We start from the raw sequence: 18,312 nt of genomic DNA on the forward strand, positions 1-18,312 counted from the left end.
CCAGACACATTACTGTGCTCATCCACAGGGGCATCAGAGGACCAGATGGAGTCACCCTCACAATCAGGGTATGATAGGAAGCCAGAGGACTCAAGCAGCACAGCAGAGCAAAGGGGGCCCAAGGGAGGCACACTCCAGCAGGTGAGCAGTGGCAGAGCCTTGATAGCTGCCAGGGTCTCCATGACACCCAGGCAGGCACCAGACTCCGAAGACTCGCTGGCCTCCACCGATGATCCGAGGGGGCAGCAACCAGAGGAGTGGGGAGACCTTAGGATACCACAAGAGGCCCGGCTGTCCAGCAGGCTATGAGGCAGACAGGTGACCTCTGAGCACCATAAGGCACAGAGCCGACAATCAGAGTGATGCCCGATCACAGAGATGACCACGAGCACCATCCACCGCACTCTGAGGGGCTGTCAATCATTCACTGCCTCTCATAGCAGACCTCCTTGAGGGCAGTGCAGTGGGTCCCAGCTCATGCAGGAGGGTGTGTGCCTCCCCTGGCATAGGACACCCCGGCTCTCCCCGAGGGGTCATCAGAGCCACGAGAGGGGTCAAGGTCCCGATAGATCACACTGGGAACTCCTGAGGGCACAGCAACTGAGATATGAGTGACCCCCAGCGTGCTCCTCTCTGCATGGTAGAGCATCCTGAGACCAAGGAGGCTCACCCCTGCCTACGGACGACACACAGCGCTCCACAACGAGGACCCACCAGGAGCAGCACAGCTGACCACGGGGACAGTGCAGTCACCGGTGCCCCACCATGCCAGTCTTCTGGGCCATCACACTAGAGGCACGAGAGAACCCATCCCATCCACAGGCTCATCCACACCCCTGCTGGCCCGAGGTGAACTACCGTCGAGGCACTGGACAGGGCATGCCAGGGGCTCAGCAGACCCGCACAGAGCAACAGGAGAGGCTGCGATGGCCTGCCTCAACCCTCACGCACCAGCCAGACAGAGAGGCAGTACTGCCTGAGATAAGGGGCCAAGGGAGGCGCTCAGTCAAGGGGACACGACACGATCGTCGGTGCCTCTGTCTCAGAGAGTGCAACGAAGGCTGGGGATCAGACACAGCCACCTTAGCAAACAGAACGGGGATCACCCACCACCCCACTGACCCACCAGACCCAGAGGCACATACAACACCCCACCCGGTCCCACCAGTCCCCTCCGGCCTCACCGCCCCAGCAACCCAGCCTCACCGCCCAGCCCCCACCGCCTCACCCACCAGCTGGTCGCTATAAGACCCAAGTGACCGCGACTGTAAAGCGCTGACCCAGATCCACAGCTGACCGGACACCGAGGAGCCCAGCCAGCGGAGAGCCCGGTGGCAGCCCCTGACAGACGGGGCATCTAAAAAAGGACGGCGACCAGAGCTTCACCCACCACGAAGGAAGACCAAGGAGAGGCCCCACCGGTAGAGCAGAGAGTCTACAAGAAGGCCTGAATCCAAGGCAGATCGGCATGGATATCCAGACAGAGCATATCCTCATGGAGTGGCCGAGGAATGCCCAGACTCTGAATATATCACTGGAGAGGACCCTCTTGTTATGCTATCCATGACCAACAGTCGTCTCTGAACTGACCAGGAAGGAGCGATGATTACCCGCACGATCTCTGGGCCACACTCAGATAGCCCCAGCAGCATAGTGTAATAAATCATATACAGTGACGCGTTTACTACCTAAGTACACATCTACGCCTTCCCCCTACATATGAACCACCAGCAGAGGAACCCTACGAGACCACCCACAACAACCACCACAGCAACGGAGATACCCGCGATGGCCCCAGTGGAGAGGCCGCTCTTGTTCGTGCTTCCGCCGTTGTTATCGTTATCGCCGTTGTTAGTGGCGTCTGTTTTAACATAGCAGGTAACAGGAGTCGGCGCATTAGGAGACGAAGGAGCTTTACAGCTCACGCAATTAGGTACGCCTTGGATGTTACCACTTGTTTCAGAACACTTTTTACACTCTTTTCCAGTGTCAAGATAGTATCCAGAATAGCACTCAGTACACGTCTTAACATCGCTATCGCCGCTGCACTTTGAGCAGTTGGCTGGACACGGGGGACACGCGCCTGTTTGAGGATCTGCATTCTGTCCATTGGCGCAGTTTGCACACTTTCCATTGGCCCCTGCGGCTATGCACAACGTGTTACCTGGAAATGCCCCGGTTTTATAGCATCCGCCAGATTCTAAGAAGTATGCGCCCGTGCAACTAGTGCAGACTCCCTCTCCAGCCACACACTCTGTGGCTGCGCGGGCTGTTGTAGAGACGCACATGCCGTTTATCGGAACGAACCCTGTCTTGCACCTGCTGCAATACTTGGATCCCCCAACGACGGCCGTGCACTGGCCAGCTTCGCAGTTCTCTGCGTACCTTCCCGTGCACTCCTGGATGCATTTGCCAGTAGTCAGATCACCATCATGCTCAAGTACAGACCCGGGGTAGCAGGCCGTACAGGAGGTCTCCTTGTCGTCGGTCTGGCAGCCAGCGCACGACTCGTGGCAGAGGGTGCACACCTTGTTGTTGGCATATGTGCCAGCAGGGCAACCGAGCATGCACTCGTCCTTCAGGGGGCTCAGATTATTATTAGTACACTCAGAGCACGTAACCATTGGACCTGCTCTTGCAGACGTTGCTTTGAGGGAGCACTTCTTGCAGTCGGCTATGCCACCCTTATCGGCCTCACTACACAGAGCACATACCTTCTTGTTATTACTCTGTGCATCAGTGGTGGGGAAGAATCCGTTATTGCAGTTCCCTTCGTCAACACAAGAGGTTGTCCCTGATTCTGTCTTCAGATACTTATCCGCCTGGCACTCAGTGCATGTGGCGGCCTTGGGAGTGCCATTCTGTGCTTCGCCGGGTTGCTCACACTTACCACACCCGGCCACGCCCGTGTACTTCTTATTGTCAGTAAGCGTCACGCCCGTTGTATCCCCGCATGAAACAACCGAGTCGTGCGCATTATCAGCGCCCGGCGGCAGGAAGTACCCAGCCTTAACCTGTGTGCACTTACCAGCAGCTGCATCTCCGCACATCACATTACCAGGAGCCTTGGTTGTTACATAGCATCCTCCTTTGTACATGAAAGTTTCTAGAAGACATTTTCCGCACGTCTGATCTGCATCAGCAACGCCATCAGCATTCTTGCACTTTGTGTTGCTATCAGTAGCACCTGCACATTGCCCATCAATTGGAACCTTTCCTGTTTGACATTGCGTACAGATTTCAGTGCCACCAACCATTTCGCAATGATTGGCTTCACAGTTATCTTTAGCAGTTCCCTCCGCGCTACATTCTGCTGCAAGAGCACTCAGCACAAAGTAGAAAGCTACCAACAACATTGAGGTCCTTCTCAGCTTATCGCATGAGTAAGAATAAAATACTTAAGACTAAAGACCTGACTTACTATATACTGTGCTAATTAATCCAAAGAGATTCGTCTCCTACGATACCTCTGCTTAGGACATAGAAGCTCATCAAATACTAAGTACATCTACTGCATACAGCCCACGCGAGCTCTCTGGGCCTGAACTCCATACCCCCTGCACAACACGCAGGGAAACAAAAAATCCAAAAATAGGTGGTGAAACTTCTTCACACGCTCGCCGCCTCTCTACCCTGCGGCCAATCAAAAGACAGCTCAGGTGCCCCTGCTGTGCCGTGGGTTCGTTGCTGGCTCCTCTCCTGGGGTCTCTACGTCCCTGATGAGTCAGCTCCCTGTGCCTTCCTTGCGCGGATCGGGCCCCTACGGACCCCCATGCGCCGATGACCTCGTTTCCGCCTCTGTTGCATCATCACTTCCTTAGATTATGTCTGCGACTCCCGGCTGTCGTGAGAGAACCGCACTCAAGGACAGTCTTGTGCGAGATCCCGAGAAAAGGCTACAGTGATCGCTAAGGCCCGTAGAAGTGTGAATCAGTATAGATTAGCCTACGAGGCGCTCTGGTTTGTTGGGTGTGCATGGCGCTATTTCTGATCTTTTGTAATGAATACTTTAAGATATCCTATCGCATGACAGGGTGTCAATTGGGCTTCAGAGAGCGTAGGCCAGCACTCCTAAATCTAGACAAGGAGAAAACCTTGCCCAAACTGTGTCACCCCCTAAACTGATGGAGCAGGACTCTTATCCTCCCCTCTGGATCATCCTAGTGCTGTCGCTACCATCGCTAGTGGAGGCAGCCGGGTTTGCAGTACTTTGAGCCTGCTAGTGTAAGGCTTTAAGCCCTCAGAGCTTCCTACATGTGGATGCTTGTGAGGAAAGAATAGAATCCAAGGAGACCGCGCTGGTTTGCCAGGCGTTGGCCGGATGCCTGGTCCAGTACCTTTTGTGACCTCCTGTGGGTGTTAGAGCAGTTGACCCCCATCTGTTGATAAGGGAATCGAATAGCATTCGCTCATGACCTTTGGTCCGAGCTGTAGTTGGCCCTGAGGAGACATGCCAATCAGCGTAAGCGTCCTACCTCTTGACTCACGAATCATGCCACACTGTAGGGGTTGTACTAGTGCACCTTAGCATGCGTTAAATAATGCATAGAAGGCCGGGATCTTCTTGTCATATAGCTATAGGAGTCAGATAAAGCCCTACTGAGGACATCATATCCTGCAATCTTCTATGGCTCCACTAGGGGCCAAAAGAACCGCCGTACACAGACTGGTATGGAAAGTGGGATCCAGCAGCATACATCTTGAGCTGGGAGTCCCATAAGCATGCATTTCTGATACAATTCCATCACGGATCTTGTAGGAAGCTGACCTAGGCTAGTGACTGGAAGGTCTTCAACAGGAAAGCGGGTGCTGTGATTGTTGAAAGCCTGTCTACTTATCGTTATGAAGAACACCTACTGATGCTTATTGCTGCGGGGTGGATGGGGCTTACTCGCCTGTGAGATTTGACTGATGTGCGTTGTAGACGATCGACGAAACTGATGTTACTCTCTATTCGTTGGCTCTACATGAATGAGCGAACTCTGTAGTTGGCCGGTTATTCTAGAAAGTCCTGCACCTATAAGGTCACAGCTACAACTTGCATTAGACAAATAAAGGGTTCCATTGAGCTGTAATGCTCTCTGGAGGTCCTGCGGGGTGCGCAGCTACATCAGTGCAGCCACCGAAATGGCAGCCCTGCCTAATTGAATTTCGCAGATCCAGAGTACAGTGCAGTACCTTTCAGTTTATGAAGTCAAGCCTACCTCAGACAACGAGGACAGATGGAGACCCGGAAGCGATCAATGTTAGCCTAGGCTGTTCCGATCCTTGCTATCCGAGGGAGCAGCAGGACCGTAGAATGGCAGAGGCCCACTTCATGCCCCTGCTCAGGAAGCCGTGTCTTGGCGGAGATATGCGCCACAGTTATTGCTGACTACCTACTGGTGAGTTATCATTTGCATTTGAGACCATTAGTTGAGTTGCTAGTTGAATCGAGAAGCAATGACAGTATTACTCAAACAATGAGCCAAGAAAGCTAATGCTGATTGTGAACCTCCCACGCTGAGCATACCCACTGTACAGGGCAAAGGATCTAACGCCCTAAGTGGTCGAATAAAGCTAAGGTGCTTGTCAATAACGATATGCATGGCTTTAGTCGGAGGCTTGCGAGGGAATGTTGGAGAGCACAAGACCTGCCGGACTATATGAGACGCACAATGAATGCCTACGTAGTAAACTGGTTGACCCTTTCTTTGGTAGACAGGACCCTAGTCCGTAGTGGTCGCCTGTATGACGTATGCCCTTGCGGGACCGATGGAAGCACTCGCTGATCTGGAAAGGCCATCAGTAGTGGTTGCACGAGATAGACGGGCAGAGGACAAGAGCTGATCAGATCACCTTGGCTAATGAGCAATCTAAACTACGCAGTGTGTGTAGCAACCTGTGTCGAAGGTGGAGATGCATCGTAGGACGTCATGTGGCCAAGAAGCATTATTGGTGTCCATCTGGCATGGGAGGACGCAGCTGAGACAGTGTGGATAGTGACCATATCGACCGGTACCAGCCTGTGGAGATCTCTACAATCGCTCCTCATCTGTATACGAAGGGAAGGTGAATACCCTCGGCTCCAAACGAAGCAACTCTTGATAGATATTACGCTGCCGTAAATGCATAAAATCAAAAAGCAGCGTCCAGCTTGTCTGCAGACCCTACGACCTCTCCAGGTTTAGAGGTCAGAGAGGCATTACAGGTGTCCCTGCTGTAATCCGAGCTAATAGCTAGTCTCTGTAGCGTCAGTTTTATCTCACTGATCTGTTGATTACCCTTACATTCTCCATGCGAACCGGCTCTCTAGGAGCCGCCATGCACGGATAGTCTTCCAAGCACCTAGCAGACATTCTTCCTCCTTGAAGCGTGTCACCGAGGACTAGACATTATGAGGTGAGCGCAACCAGAGGCAAATCTCCCTGTATTCTTGCTTAATACTAATAGCGAGTATGCAAGCGAGTATACAAGCTCTTGACGAGTGCATTGTGATTTAGGCCAGTCATCACACTAGGGTTATGACATTTGATGCACAGATTTCTATTTTTAGCTTTGTACGCATATCTATGTTTCACCTTGAAAGATGGCGGAGCGCTCTGCAGGATCCTTTTGGGTATACAGCTGTCACTGTAGCTGATGGATAAGCAGTCGTAAAGACCTTATGCTTAAACAGAAGCATCTCTAGTATAACCGAGCGCTGTCTTCCATCAAAGTAGACACCTTAGATGAAATGACATCTACTCTATCTACTATGGCATTGTGCGGGCCTGTATACGCTACTAGAGAAGGATGCCGCAATATCTGCTTAATTTGTCAGGCGTATACGTCTCTTGTTGTAGCGAACGCAGTGGTAGAGACAGTCATCGCCGGAAGGTAATAGGACGTGCTAGCTCAGTGTAGCTTTATACAGGCGGAAGCTACAGTACACAACCAGGAGCATAACGCGCCGGCTGCTCATGCTACTCCCCTCCCCTGTATTGCTGTGCTTACGAGTACCTGTACTGCACTGTGTGTCAGACTGTGGCACAGAATACCCCTAGGCTACTTGTCCAGTGGATCAAAGCTAGAACGACCGATCCTATGGACAGATGGGCATCCCGAGGAGACAGCAGCCGTTATTGTTGTTCCGGATTTTTTAGTACTCAAGCAACAAACCTATGGGGGCATCCTACTCTCCAAGTCTCTGCGCCCGTATCGAGGCGTGTTGCCTGGATGGCCTAGTCATGGCCACAAGGATGATGCAAAATGGCGGTCGTTCGCAGATCCAGCCCCCAATTCGCCCCTAGCCCTAAGTCACACTCAACTGGTGCAAGATGCTCTTCTTCGCCGTAGGTATGCCTTTCGCTAGATCGACAAGCTGCTTGTAGCAGGCTTGCCTCGCTGACCAGCTCTGCTGGCATTTGGTCCCCTCTGGTCACTCAAGGGCGTAACCTCAGGATGGGTCCACGAGACAGCGCATGCTGATGGCAGAAGACAGCAAAGCTCTTCTCAAATATCTCGACCTATCAACTAGTGCGGTCCCAAAGCACACTGTGGGTTTTGACGGACACGCAAGTACGGATCCAGACACTTTGAGATTCTAAGATTACTCAGCAAGGACAACACAATTCACCCTGCTTCATCTGAGAGGTCCAAGCCCCAGCTCTTCAGAAGCCCAGCATCAGTGCTCAGCTGGCTCATACGCTCTGCTGTACCTTGTTGAAAACCACATCGACGGCTCCAATTCGGCGGTTACTCTGGACTCACCAGCCATTACAGTCGTGCCACCATCAGGGCTAAGTTTCCCGCTTCACCTGTGGTCTGTTACAAAGGCATAATTCGTGACCGGATGCAAAGGGCTTGATCCATTCGGTACGCTATAGCTACCGGTGTACTTCACTAGGCTCACTGGCTCTGCCAGCATCTTCGAAGGTAGAGACGCGCCACCATCACAGATCACACAGCCCCCTGCACATCCTGGAAGGGCTCTTGTGTTGTGCAACGTCAGATCCTGCCTGTCTGATACAGAACACATGGTACTGGACGGCCAGAGAGAGAATAGTGGGCGCTTGCACCCCACACCGAACCAGTCTGACTGCACTTGGGCCATAGTTCTTTGACCCCGCTGCCATAGACAGTGAAGGACGCATCCTTCTGGAGATGGGATCTCTCGAGGGTTGGCTCAGGGTTCAGTCTGAGCCCGGAACTCTAGGTATGGAGTGCACCACGCAATGAGGACAGTAGTAGCAGGGACACTGTTTGGACCAGGTGGCCTTCTCACATTCCTCATTGCACGTGCCTGCATCCCATGCGGTCCACTCCTTCGATATGTAACAGTTGTGACCCAGATGGTTAGACTTTGGACCCACGTGCTATTGCACCTGTTGTAGCAGCAAAGAGGACGAGTCACTTGCTTGTAGGCTTTGTCTACCTTCAGGCCTATCCAGATCTGCTACTGTGCTAACACTACTGGTACCACGCAGCCTATGTGATGGTCATGTCCCCTTCATGCCATTCTTGATACCAAGTCCGATAGGAGCATCCAACAGAATATCCCTGGCGTTGTGCAGTCTTCATATGATGATCGCGTTAGACTCACTGCGCACCCACCGTTGCAGTAGTTGAATTGCTGGGCTCGGGCACTGCTGGATACTTTTACTGATAGACGATGCCAGAAAAAGCAAAGATAAAAGGCCTCAAAACCCCCTGTCCGTGAATGGACTCGTTATGTGCAACGTGCCTACCTCTATCGTGTCATGTAAGACAGTAGGATTTTGCTGGCACAGTACATTGATACAGTGATGATGCAGAGAAGGCAGCTCTGACTTACATAGCGATAGAAAGCCCGGTGATATAGATAGCGACATTATGTGATGGCGGACCCTAGCCGATAGGCCATGGGGATACAGAGCCCTTGCAACAAAGCTGTTCTTCGCATGAAATAGTAGAGTAGCATGATGCACCACGGGAGAGAGTCCCGCTTCCTCGTTCTGTCTGTTACACTATAGCCCAAGCATCGAACTCGCTGATGGCTCCTTATTCATTCCCCTATGAAGCCTCTGGGCACCTGTTTAATCATACTACTTAGCCCTACATAAGAATAAAATCCACACCTAGCACTAACAATTGAATACCTCATTCTGCCATAACATTTCCGGTGTACTGATTCCAATCTCGAGCAGCTGAGTGGTTGGATGCATCCTTGTCAGGGGTAGTGTAGGCATGAAAGACTAGACCCCAACGACAGGTTTGCACTTTAACTTCTCTTGTTTACTCCTTGGTGGCGCCCTATCTCTCCACTTAGGCGTGTGTTCTGAGATTGCCATAAGGCAGACAATGGGATCTTGCAGGACTAAAAGCACCGATGCCATCTACCTCCAGAATCTGGTAATCTGGGCACCCACGTCGCAGTTCTGGCAAACAACACCTTGTTCCTATACCATCCGCTCTGACCATGTGCTTCTCTTCCCTGAGCCATTCTCGATGACAATATTCATATTGACACGGAGAGCTGTTCTGTCATGCAAAGTGGTTTTGCTTCGAGCCGGTTGTATGGCAATCCAGTTGTTCCTCATCCTCTCACAGTTTTCTCTGCAGCAGTCCCCTAGTGATAACGCTGTACGGCTCGAATCTCTAACAAGGTGCCTTACTAATATGTCGCTCTTCTGTATACGTTCGGCGCCCAGCTGGCCCACGCTGTCTCCGTAGCTTAGTTGGATGCCTCCATGCACAGGGATTCGTCTGGCAAAAGTGGCTGTGCCGTATAATGGATTGTGTTGATCTGCATAATCGGAAGTGCATGCCTTTTGTTCGTATGCTGCTGAGGGCGCTGGCTGCAATGCGTGTCGAGAATAGATTGCTTTGGATCGGATTACCCTGTGCCTTTTGCGCTCTAGGGGCTAGGATCTTACTCCCCCAATACTAGTGCCGGACTCCAGTTGGATTATAGAAAAGGGGCTCTGTCCAGCTCTGGCCTTCTTAGTACGAAGATGCTAAGGATGCCTCTAGGATCCTCTCTGCTGCGGTTCTATGTGCGCCTACACTGGTCTGCAGTGGTAAGACGGTCCCTATCCTAGTTTTGGCCTCTCGCTATGTCGAGTACAGAGAACTTGGGACGCCTCTGGGTTTCGCTCCTACAGCAGAATGAAACAAGGGCACGGGGCTCTAGGCTTTGCTAGATACTTGTCTGGATGAAGGAGTGAGCGCTAATGTCAGAGGTTTTGGCTGGCTGGTGTGTTGGTGGCATGCTCGGCATAAACTGGTGTCGGCCTGTTCTTCTCGGAGCCTCGGTAAAGTCGGTCGGCTATGAAGGGAAGGAGCTTATGACAGTCTGTCCAGTGTAACCGACAACATCTTTGCTTAGGATAGATTTACCATCTAGTTCATCAGAGTGTGTCAATGAGTGTCATCTAGTACCGTGAAAGTCGGCGTTACCGTGCACTCCATCTTCTGAGAGCATAGCTTTAGGTAGTATTGTTTGTCTCGGAGCTCCTGCATCCTCTCAGCACAGCTATCTAGATAGATCGTGTTGAGTCCTGCCACTCCCTCGACTCCGTCAAGTGCACAAACCTCCTTTCCTGCCTGCATTAGCGTGACCGAGAACCTTCTACGAGGCAAGGGAAACACAAACCCGTGCCTATGGATAGTGAAGCTCAGAGGATCCCGCACAGTAATGGCGTCTGGAACGTCTCTGACCAGGTATCTGCTCGCCTTGACCTCAAAGTCATCCGAAGTGTTCGTGAACATGGGACTGTTGGAGCGCATGCGGACGAAGTAGTTAGGGCCAGAGGGGACAGAGGCCGGAAGAGTGTCGGCATAGAGCCCCGTGTTAGGGGCAGAGCGGGTGAACGTGTGGCGCAGGTAGCTTTTCGATCCGACCTTTTCGTACAAAAGGATCGTCATCTCAGTGCTGGCCGTTAGGTTGCTGGTCCATCGGATTGTAACTGCACCGCCGGGGACCCAGACACTCTGCGTAGACGGCTCCGTAATAAGCAGGGGCACGTCGCCAATAGGCTCAGGTTCGGGCTCAGGTTCGGGATCTGGGTCGGGCTGTGGTTCCGGGTCGGGCACGGGATCCTTCTTATCAGACGGGGCCGGGAGATCATCTGCAGGGTAGCCGTACGACGTGACATGCAGCGGTCCCACATCGGCGTACGCGAAGGGGGACGTCTCTGAGCGCAGTCGGAGGTACGCAGCTGAGCAGTTGCCATAGGAAGACGGCAGGCGGACCTCGATGCTTCCCGAGGGAGGCAGGCCAGCAGCGATGACATCCAGCAGTCGCTCTCCGCAATACGCCTGGAGAAGCAGCTTTGCACTCGTCCCCGTTGAGGCGTACGAAATCTGCAGGCCCTCGGCCAACGCAGTCACCTGTGCGCCGGCGACCGGGTTGGATATCGTGATGACTGCTTCATCGTTGTGCTTCTTCTCTATTGTGAGCACTGCGCTTGCGGATAGGACGGGAACGGTGTCGGACGTGGTCAGGGTCAGCGCATGCCTGCCAGCGCTCATGCTCGACGGGGCCACGCAGGACTGCGCCCCCTTACTGAGCTCCATCAGCACAGACGCGCCGTCCATCAACTTGCAGGGCACCTGGAGCGGTGCAGCGAACCGGAGTGTGACGCTCTCTCCCTCCTGTCCCTGATAGCTAGTCTTGTCGAATGCCAGCGTGAAGTAGGACGCCAACGAGAAGCGCGCAGACGTTGCGTCTCCAGTGCTGGTTGTCAGGTAGTATTGCCCTGCAGACGTGTCTCGAGGTATGGTAACGCGGGCGGTGCCACTAGAGGTCGTCAGCTTAACGAGCGACGTCACCGCTCCTGCTTCTGACTTCAGCTGGAGCTCTGCAGGGGTCGCTACCTCCTTGTACGGTATTGCAATCTCGTATCCAGCAATGTACGTTTTGGCCGCCTCTACAGTGATTGTGCCGTTTTGGGGCTCCGGCTTAGGAGTCGTGTCTATAGGCAGCGCTGAACCGGGCCACGTCTCGATCTTGAGCTCGTTGGACCCGCGCTTGATCTTGAAGTAGCCTTGGTCGCCCCAATTGGTGCCGTACGTGTTCGCACAGTCCCAGTAGGGTACACCGTTCTCCTCGCCCCACCCGACTATCATCACGGCGTGGCCTCCCCCCAGCTTCGTATTGGGGCCGGAGCTGTAGATGCCCTTCTTGTCCTTGGAGGGGAAGTCGTTGGCCAGGTACATGGAGACCGCAATGGGCCCGTTCTGGTATATGTCGCGCATCATCGCGTCCACGCCGCTGAGCCTGTAGGGCGCCTTGTTCTTAATGGTGCGGTCCTTGGGGCGCTTATCCTTGCAGACGGTCTTGCACGTCTCCGTGGGGTAGGGATACGTCCGGTTCCAGTAGTCCTCGCAGGTGTCGTACACCATGCCCGTCGTCTCTCCGAACTTCAGCGACGCAAGGGAATTGCCGCCACGGCACCCGTTGTTCTGGATGTTCAGATACTTGGTGTGGTCGCACGTGACGAGGTCCTCGAGGCTCACAAGCCTGCTGTCGTTGAGCTGGAGGCACCGCCGGGCAGTGACCATCTCCACCGCCGCCGCCGCGTAGCAGCAGCCGCACGAGCCCTGGTTTATGATCTGGATGCACCGGTGGCCCCGGTAGGTGAAGTTGCCAGCTCTGGACAAGTTATGATGTGGGCCACCAGGTCTCTTCAGTGCCTGATGATGACATCCTGTTAGCACAAAGTAAATCTGCAAGTCCAAGTGGAGATATATGAAAATGGAAATTTTCAACGCACAGAGCTGGTTTCAGGCTGCCCGTGAAGGAGATGTAACTTTGCTTTCGGATCACATCAGCTCATATGCTAATCTGCAAGATGACGAGGGGAACACGGCTCTGATGTACGCCGCAAGAGAAGGCAAGATCCAGGCTGTTGACCTGCTCGCTTCCCTAGAAGCGGGGAAACTTAACAATGCCGATGAGTCGGCGATTATCCTGGCTATTGCGCGGGATTTCTACCCAGTATGTGCGCGTTTGTTCGAGCTAGAGTCTAAGATGATCCTCCCCAACAACAAAACCCTTCTCATGATTTCTGCGGAGGCAGGAGCTGTGAATTGCACACGCTTTTTAGCGCGATACTATGATGCTGAAGCAGACAGCTCTGGGAGGACCGCATTGGAGTATGCAGCTGCACGCGGCTCAGCAGAAATAATTCAGATTCTCTTGAATAGAGACACGCGTCTGGGAACTAGAGAACTTGCGAGAGCCATTGCGGTGACAAGACACGTAGGTCACACAGATCTTGCAGATCTTCTGCAGCTCCACCTTACACAACTGCAGGCCGTTGAAGGCACTTGTCAGAAGTGTGCACGGCTTCAAGCATACATCACTGCGCTAGAGGAAGAGAACAGAAGAATGTCAGCGAGCAATGCACAATGTATGCAAACAATTGCAAAGAAGGACCACGAAATAGAACAACTCAAATCCACAGTCAACAATTTACTACTGGACACAGACATGCGAAAAATCTTTGCTATAGGGGACGAGGCCCATGTAACCGAACGACAGGGTGTTCACCGCAAGCGCAGAAAAACACTGAACACAAAATCTATGAGGGCAGACCTTTTCAACATTGCTGACGTTGAGATAAATGTTGCGGCATTTCTAGACTACATGGCCTACGTGACAAAATTTTACAGATTTTCAGATCTTGCTACTACAGTTAATTCGCTTATGGGGAAATCCCACCGAGATCACTTACTAGAGAGAAACCCCGAGGATGCAGTGCCTAATCTGGAAAGTGAGATATCCAAAGAGATCGTACGCACGCTTGCCAAGATGCGGGGCTCAGCATTCAACATCTGCACTGGCATGAAAAACCTGGTGTCTCTCATTGATAGTCAAGTGCAGCTGCAGGACCTGATTTCCAGTGACATACTGGAGCAGTCTCCTCTGATAGAAGCAGTCATCTCACATGACTTGTCTAAGCTAAGAGAGAACCTCCAATATGTAGGTCTCCGTGATTCCAAGGGAAGAACCGCGCTGATGCACGCCAGTGTTTGCGGGACCCGGGACTCTATACTTGTGCTTGCTCCGCTGGAGGCAGGACTCCGTGACTTAGATGGAAAACTCGCCATAGATCACTGTCTGGAACACAATCGCCTGGATGAGGCCGCGATTGTCCTTCCATACGACATGCCTGAGTACCGAGAACTACCAATAGCGTCATCAGAATTCAACAAGACGCCTCTCATGTGCGCAGCAGAGGCAGGAAGGCTTCTGGACTGCTTTTGCTACCTGCAGCTAGGGCTAGCACAGCAGCGAGATTACCGACAGTATACAGCGTTGATGTTTGCCGTAGAGGCTGGTCAGGAAAGCACGGTGAGAATGCTCCTTCGTCAGGAATCAACTTTACGTGACTGCGAAGGACAAACGGCCCTGTACCACGCTGCCAGTCATGGGCATGCTAGCTGCGTCAAATTGCTAGCCAGTGCAGAGGCCAGGGCCCAACGGCATGAGACAAAATGGACTGCGCTGATGGTGGCTGCTTATAATGGTCATGAGGAGTGTGTTCAGGAACTGCTAAGTTACGAAGCCGGAATGCGTGATGTTAATTCCTGCACTGCCCTTATGCTGGCAGCGCAGCGGGGTCACTTAAATAGCGTGAAGGCACTTCTCAGTGTGGAGGCCCGGAAAACAACAACCAGCGCATACTACCGAGGGGAGGGCTGCACTGCTTTAATGATGGCAGCATTCTACGGACATAAGGAGTGTGTGAAGGTGCTTCTACCCGCGGAGTACGACTGTGAGAAGCAGTGCATAGACTCAGAGACAAAAAGTACAGCGCTGGACTACGCCTGTATCCCGGACAAGGGCGTTTCTCAGGAGACCAAGGAAGAAATCATTAACATCATAGAAACATTTCTTCACGCAGGATCTGAATTCAGCGGCGCCACTTCCGGATCTTAGCTGGGTTCTTGCTCATCTTTCCGCCGCTAAGCGCCAAGTCGTCGATCATCTCGTCAAACTCGTCCTCAGTTATCTTTCCGCCCTTGAGTAAACTAAGCAAACGGGCCTCTCCAGAAAACTGTGCAGGAACGCGATTTCCGTGTGACAGCGCATGCTGTGTCAGGCTTGTCCGAATTGCCTCCGTGATCTCGTTGCTTCCCTCCTTGTGTCTCGATAGTTCACGCTCCTGACGCATCTGCTCCCGGGCCTCTTTCTTTCTGGTGGATATGTCTAACTGGACCTGCCTGCTCTCCTCTCTTTTTGGATTAGAATAGACTATCTTGCTCACATCTATGTCCACCGACTTGAAGTTTATATGCTTTCTGCGAAGTATGTTGTGGTTGGGGAGCTTCAGCAGGCCAAGCGAGACCGCAAACTCCCCCAGCGGCAGCTTTTCCACATTGAAGATCAGCTTTGCCTCGTTCTCGTTGTAGCCGCTCAGCCAGGTCTCAAGCGCACGCTGGCAGGATTCGAAGACTTCTCGCTTTTCCGATTGCACCTGCCGTAAGAACTTTGTCAAGTTATGATCATACATATAGTTCTTCTGCTCTAGGTAGTTCTTTTCTTGCTCCAGAAGAATACTTAGCCGCTTCCTTGCTTCATTCAGCGGGAGCTCTATGGTAGTATGAATTACACTTTGCATCTTCTGCACGGCTGTAGTTGTGCTATCAGCGCTTTCTGCAGCCAAGCTTGCTCTCTGTTGATTCGTAGCCAACGCGCGCGTAAGCTTCTTGGTTTTTTGGGTCAGTTCTTTGATTGATGCTTGAAGTGTGCTAAACTCTTCTGCTGTCAGTGCTGACCGGTCGGGAGAGGCTGGCGGAGATGTAATAAGATTCGTGAACTCGCAGCCAGGCATGTCAGTGGTGCAGACATCAAAAAGCTGTGCATCCTGCTCACTGGTAAGTTCGCGCAGCGGAACGCCCCTTGTCCGCAGAAGGCTGACAATTCCAATCTCCTCGAGGCCTAAAAAGATGCCCGCGTCTCCGCTACGATAGCAGCGCGCTGTACGACCGGCGCGATGGGTGTATGTGGCAATAAGCTTTGGCGGGTCGAATTGCAGAACATGACTGATGTCGCTAATGTCAAGACCACGGGCCGAGATGTCAGTGGTGAAAAGCACAGCGAACCGCGTATCGGCAAGGAACGAGTTATAGTTTTTGATCTTCGTTTCTTGCGACTGCTTGCCGTTGAAGCAATAGATTCCCACCTGCTGGTCAGGTAATAGCTCGAAGATGTGCGTGAATGCGAAGCTCATATACTGGGACATAGAGCACGTCATAAAAAAGACGATAAGCTTCTTAGGGCTATCCGCTTTGTGTTGCGAACGCAGAGCGTTTATGTGTCTCAGCAGCATGTAGAGCTTCTGCTCGTACGGAACCACCTTATACCACATAACGAGGTTCTGTGGGACGATATACATGTCCTGCTCTTTGGCTGCATTATATAGCTTGACAACGTGAGGGTTGCGCATAAGGAGTGCAAGGTCTGCCTCCGTCACAGAATCAAACGTTGCACTGAAAAGGCCCGTGCGGCGCTGCGATGGAAGCTTTGCTCGGATATAGGGGAAGTCCTTCGACACAATCACCTGATCTGCTTCGTCGATGATAAGAATCTCCAAATCCTTGAGAGAAACGAGGCCGTCGGCCAAGTAGTACCTGAGCCGGCCGGGAGTGGCAACAACCAAAGGTCTGTCTAGGAGAGAGCCACTAGCCTGATCTATTGGTGCATCCGTGCCTCCTATCAAGAGCAGCACGTAATGGCGGGATATGATCTGTATGAGAACGTCGTAAATTTGCTGTGCCAGCACCTGCGTCGGAGCAACGATCAAGGCGTGGATATAGCCAGACCGCGGATCAGATTCATTTAGAGATTCATCTTCTACGTCCAGAAGGCGCGGGATCTTTTCAATCAGTGAAACAATGATCGGAACTAGGTACGCAAACGTCTTGCCGGAACCTGTCTCGGCTTGGGCTGCTATATCCTTATGCTGACAGAGCAAGGGAATCGCGCACTCCTGGACTGGTGTCATGTTTGTGAAGCTGAAGCGGCTCTTCAGGATGTGGAGGAGTGCATCAGGCACCTGTGGAATCGACTTTTTCAGGCTGTCCCACGGGGCGCCAAAGTTCATTGAATCTCTTTTTTGCTCCAATAAAACAACTCTGTATTATGCGTGCTGCCCCCACCTCGAAGGCGCATGGGCAGGCTGCAAGTCCTCGCTTGGAGCTTGAGGACCTGCTTCTTCAGTGCAAGCGCGCAGCCTCCCGGACGCCGATGAACAACACTCTGGGAAGGTCTAACGGCCACAGCCGCTCGCTCTTCGAATCTCGCAACTCCATGTATAATTCCCTTAAGCCGCTTGTCTCTCGAATCATAGACGAACCTAATCCATCCCTCGCTTTTACTCATAGAATTTGTACGAGCGATATCACCCTTCCGATTCAGTCTGCCGTTTCTGAGGCGGAGGTAGAAGAGAGCAGAGATTGCATTTCTAGCTCGCTGGTATCCTACAAGCCCAACATAGGTGCCTGTGCCCCCTCACTGCTGCCTGACGGTGCTATCAGCAGCGGCCTGGGCTCCATCGTTAGCAGCCCGATTCAGATAAGGGCGGCCCAACGACATTCGCCTTCGTTGCGCGCATCGTCTCCCCTGGTTCTTGCCAAGCCAATGACATGCAGTGCCTCTTCTCAGCTACGTGAGCAGAAGACGCCCATGCCCACTGCTATTTCGCTTATCGACTGCTGCGGCACTTCCACAGCGCAGCCAGACACAACGCTTCGGCTCTCTTCTCTCTCGTCGCAAAGGCAGGAGGACTCTGGTCCGAGGGCGTCCATGCCAGGGCTGCCGGGGACCAATAGTCCTGCTCTCTTCTACGTTTTGCGGCTGATCATCTGCCAGCATCACGCCAAGATCATTAGGGCTCGAGTCGATTCCCAGGGATACTACCTTTTGGTTCTCAACTCTTCCCACAGTCTTCTGGGCCTTGTCCAAAAGCTTTCTTCGGGCGCACTTGCTAAAGTTTGGGGAAAGGCCTTTGAGATAGACAAGTTCGCCACGTGTGCGCGCGGAAAGACCTTGTGTGACAGCATGGTCAAGTCGTACATGGTGCTTCGCGACGGCGTGATCTACCTGGAAGACCCGCCAGTTCAATACACTAACCATACTGTTGGGCTCGTTATTTGATTTTGTTAAGTAATCGGTGTAAATTATTTTGAAGATTCCAGTCAGAATTACTCTTTGAGGCTCTTACGCTCAACCGCTTGCATGAGCTGATGATGTGCGTCTACGCTATGCTGCAAATCGTTGAACAAGTGCATGGCCTGTTCAGTCGAACTCAGATAGCGGGGAGACGCGATGGGGTCTGGTGCGGCGGCCATAGAATTAATTTT

At 52.6% G+C, this 18,312-nt stretch overlaps 6 protein-coding genes across 6 annotated transcripts; 2 read left to right on the forward strand and 4 right to left on the reverse strand.

Moving 5' to 3' along the window:
• Positions 1-1,700: 1,700 nt before the first annotated feature.
• On the reverse strand, positions 1,701-3,356 carry GL50803_00136004 (VSP; the record flags this gene model as incomplete). Its single annotated transcript, XM_001710271.1, has 1 exon — positions 1,701-3,356. One exon carries the CDS (start codon positions 3,354-3,356, stop codon positions 1,701-1,703), a length of 1,656 nt encoding a protein of 551 aa, XP_001710323.1.
• A 7,003-nt stretch (positions 3,357-10,359) lies between these two features.
• Positions 10,360-12,504, reverse strand: GL50803_00119224 (Cathepsin B-like cysteine proteinase; the record flags this gene model as incomplete). Its single annotated transcript, XM_001704333.2, has 1 exon — positions 10,360-12,504. One exon carries the CDS (start codon positions 12,502-12,504, stop codon positions 10,360-10,362), a length of 2,145 nt encoding a protein of 714 aa, XP_001704385.2.
• Positions 12,505-12,697: 193 nt separating this feature from the next.
• GL50803_0012028 (Ankyrin repeat protein 1) lies at positions 12,698-14,887 on the forward strand (the record flags this gene model as incomplete). The annotated part of the gene is made up of 1 exon (XM_001704331.2): positions 12,698-14,887. One exon carries the CDS (start codon positions 12,698-12,700, stop codon positions 14,885-14,887), a length of 2,190 nt encoding a protein of 729 aa, XP_001704383.2.
• GL50803_0015555 (ATP-dependent RNA helicase) lies at positions 14,862-17,054 on the reverse strand (the record flags this gene model as incomplete). Its single annotated transcript, XM_001704330.1, has 1 exon — positions 14,862-17,054. The coding sequence occupies one exon, from the start codon at positions 17,052-17,054 to the stop codon at positions 14,862-14,864; it is 2,193 nt and encodes a 730-aa protein (XP_001704382.1).
• A 38-nt stretch (positions 17,055-17,092) lies between these two features.
• On the forward strand, positions 17,093-18,106 carry GL50803_0015556 (uncharacterized protein; the record flags this gene model as incomplete). The annotated part of the gene is made up of 1 exon (XM_038045833.1): positions 17,093-18,106. The coding sequence occupies one exon, from the start codon at positions 17,093-17,095 to the stop codon at positions 18,104-18,106; it is 1,014 nt and encodes a 337-aa protein (XP_037901877.1).
• A 47-nt stretch (positions 18,107-18,153) lies between these two features.
• On the reverse strand, positions 18,154-18,300 carry GL50803_0012031 (uncharacterized protein; the record flags this gene model as incomplete). Its single annotated transcript, XM_001704328.1, has 1 exon — positions 18,154-18,300. The coding sequence occupies one exon, from the start codon at positions 18,298-18,300 to the stop codon at positions 18,154-18,156; it is 147 nt and encodes a 48-aa protein (XP_001704380.1).
• Between the last annotated feature and the right edge of the window lie 12 nt (positions 18,301-18,312).

Source organism: Giardia intestinalis, chromosome 3 (assembly GCF_000002435.2).
Source record: "Giardia intestinalis strain WB C6 chromosome 3, whole genome shotgun sequence".
NCBI lineage: Eukaryota > Fornicata > Diplomonadida > Hexamitidae > Giardia > Giardia duodenalis.